This window comes from Corvus kubaryi, unplaced genomic scaffold (assembly GCF_017639235.1).
Source record: "Corvus kubaryi isolate FWS band 111438036 unplaced genomic scaffold, C.kubaryi_AGA036_p1.0 37034, whole genome shotgun sequence".
Taxonomy (NCBI): Eukaryota; Metazoa; Chordata; class Aves; order Passeriformes; family Corvidae; genus Corvus; species Corvus kubaryi.
Genome location: NW_024581014.1, coordinates 1 through 465, shown reverse-complemented (window position 1 = coordinate 465; position 465 = coordinate 1). Strand labels below are relative to the sequence as shown.

At 70.1% G+C, this 465-nt stretch overlaps 1 protein-coding gene across 1 annotated transcript in view; it reads right to left on the bottom strand.

Annotated features, from left to right (window-relative positions):
* The window catches only part of DRAP1 (DR1 associated protein 1), a gene marked incomplete at its 5' end in the record, with an annotated part of 1,684 nt that extends 1,366 nt beyond the window's left edge, over positions 1-318 (bottom strand). The window contains one exon of the mRNA XM_042020628.1: positions 172-318. Within this exon, the coding sequence (XP_041876562.1) occupies positions 172-318 (147 nt within the window). The remainder of the gene's footprint in view (positions 1-171) is intronic.
* Between the last annotated feature and the right edge of the window lie 147 nt (positions 319-465).

The window sequence follows — 465 nt, the reverse complement described above, 5'->3', positions numbered from 1 at the left end:
CAGGTATCCCAGGGTGTCCCCAGGGTGTCCCCAGGTGTCCCCCAGGTGTCCCCAGGGTGTCCCCAGGTATCCCAGGGTGTCCCCAGGGTGTCCCCAGGTGTCCCCCAGGTATCCCAGGGTGTCCCCCAGGTGTCCCAGGGTGTCCCCAGGGTGTCCCCAGGGGTGCCTCACCTGCGGGGGCCCCGCTCGCCGTCGCCGTGGGGGTCGTCGCCGTCCCCCTGCATGTCGGGCACGGTGGCCACCAGGTCCTTGAGGAAGTCGAACTGCTGCTCCAGCTCGATGCACTGCTTCCTGCGGGCCACGCCCACCCCCCAAAAACTGCCTCAGGTGTGCCAGGGACCCTTCCCCACCCCCCAGATCTGCCCCGGGCAGGGCGGGCAGGTGGGGACAGGGAGGGGACAGGAGGGGCACTCACAGGTGAGGACAGGTGAGGATGGGGCACACACGGGGCACTCACAGGTGAGG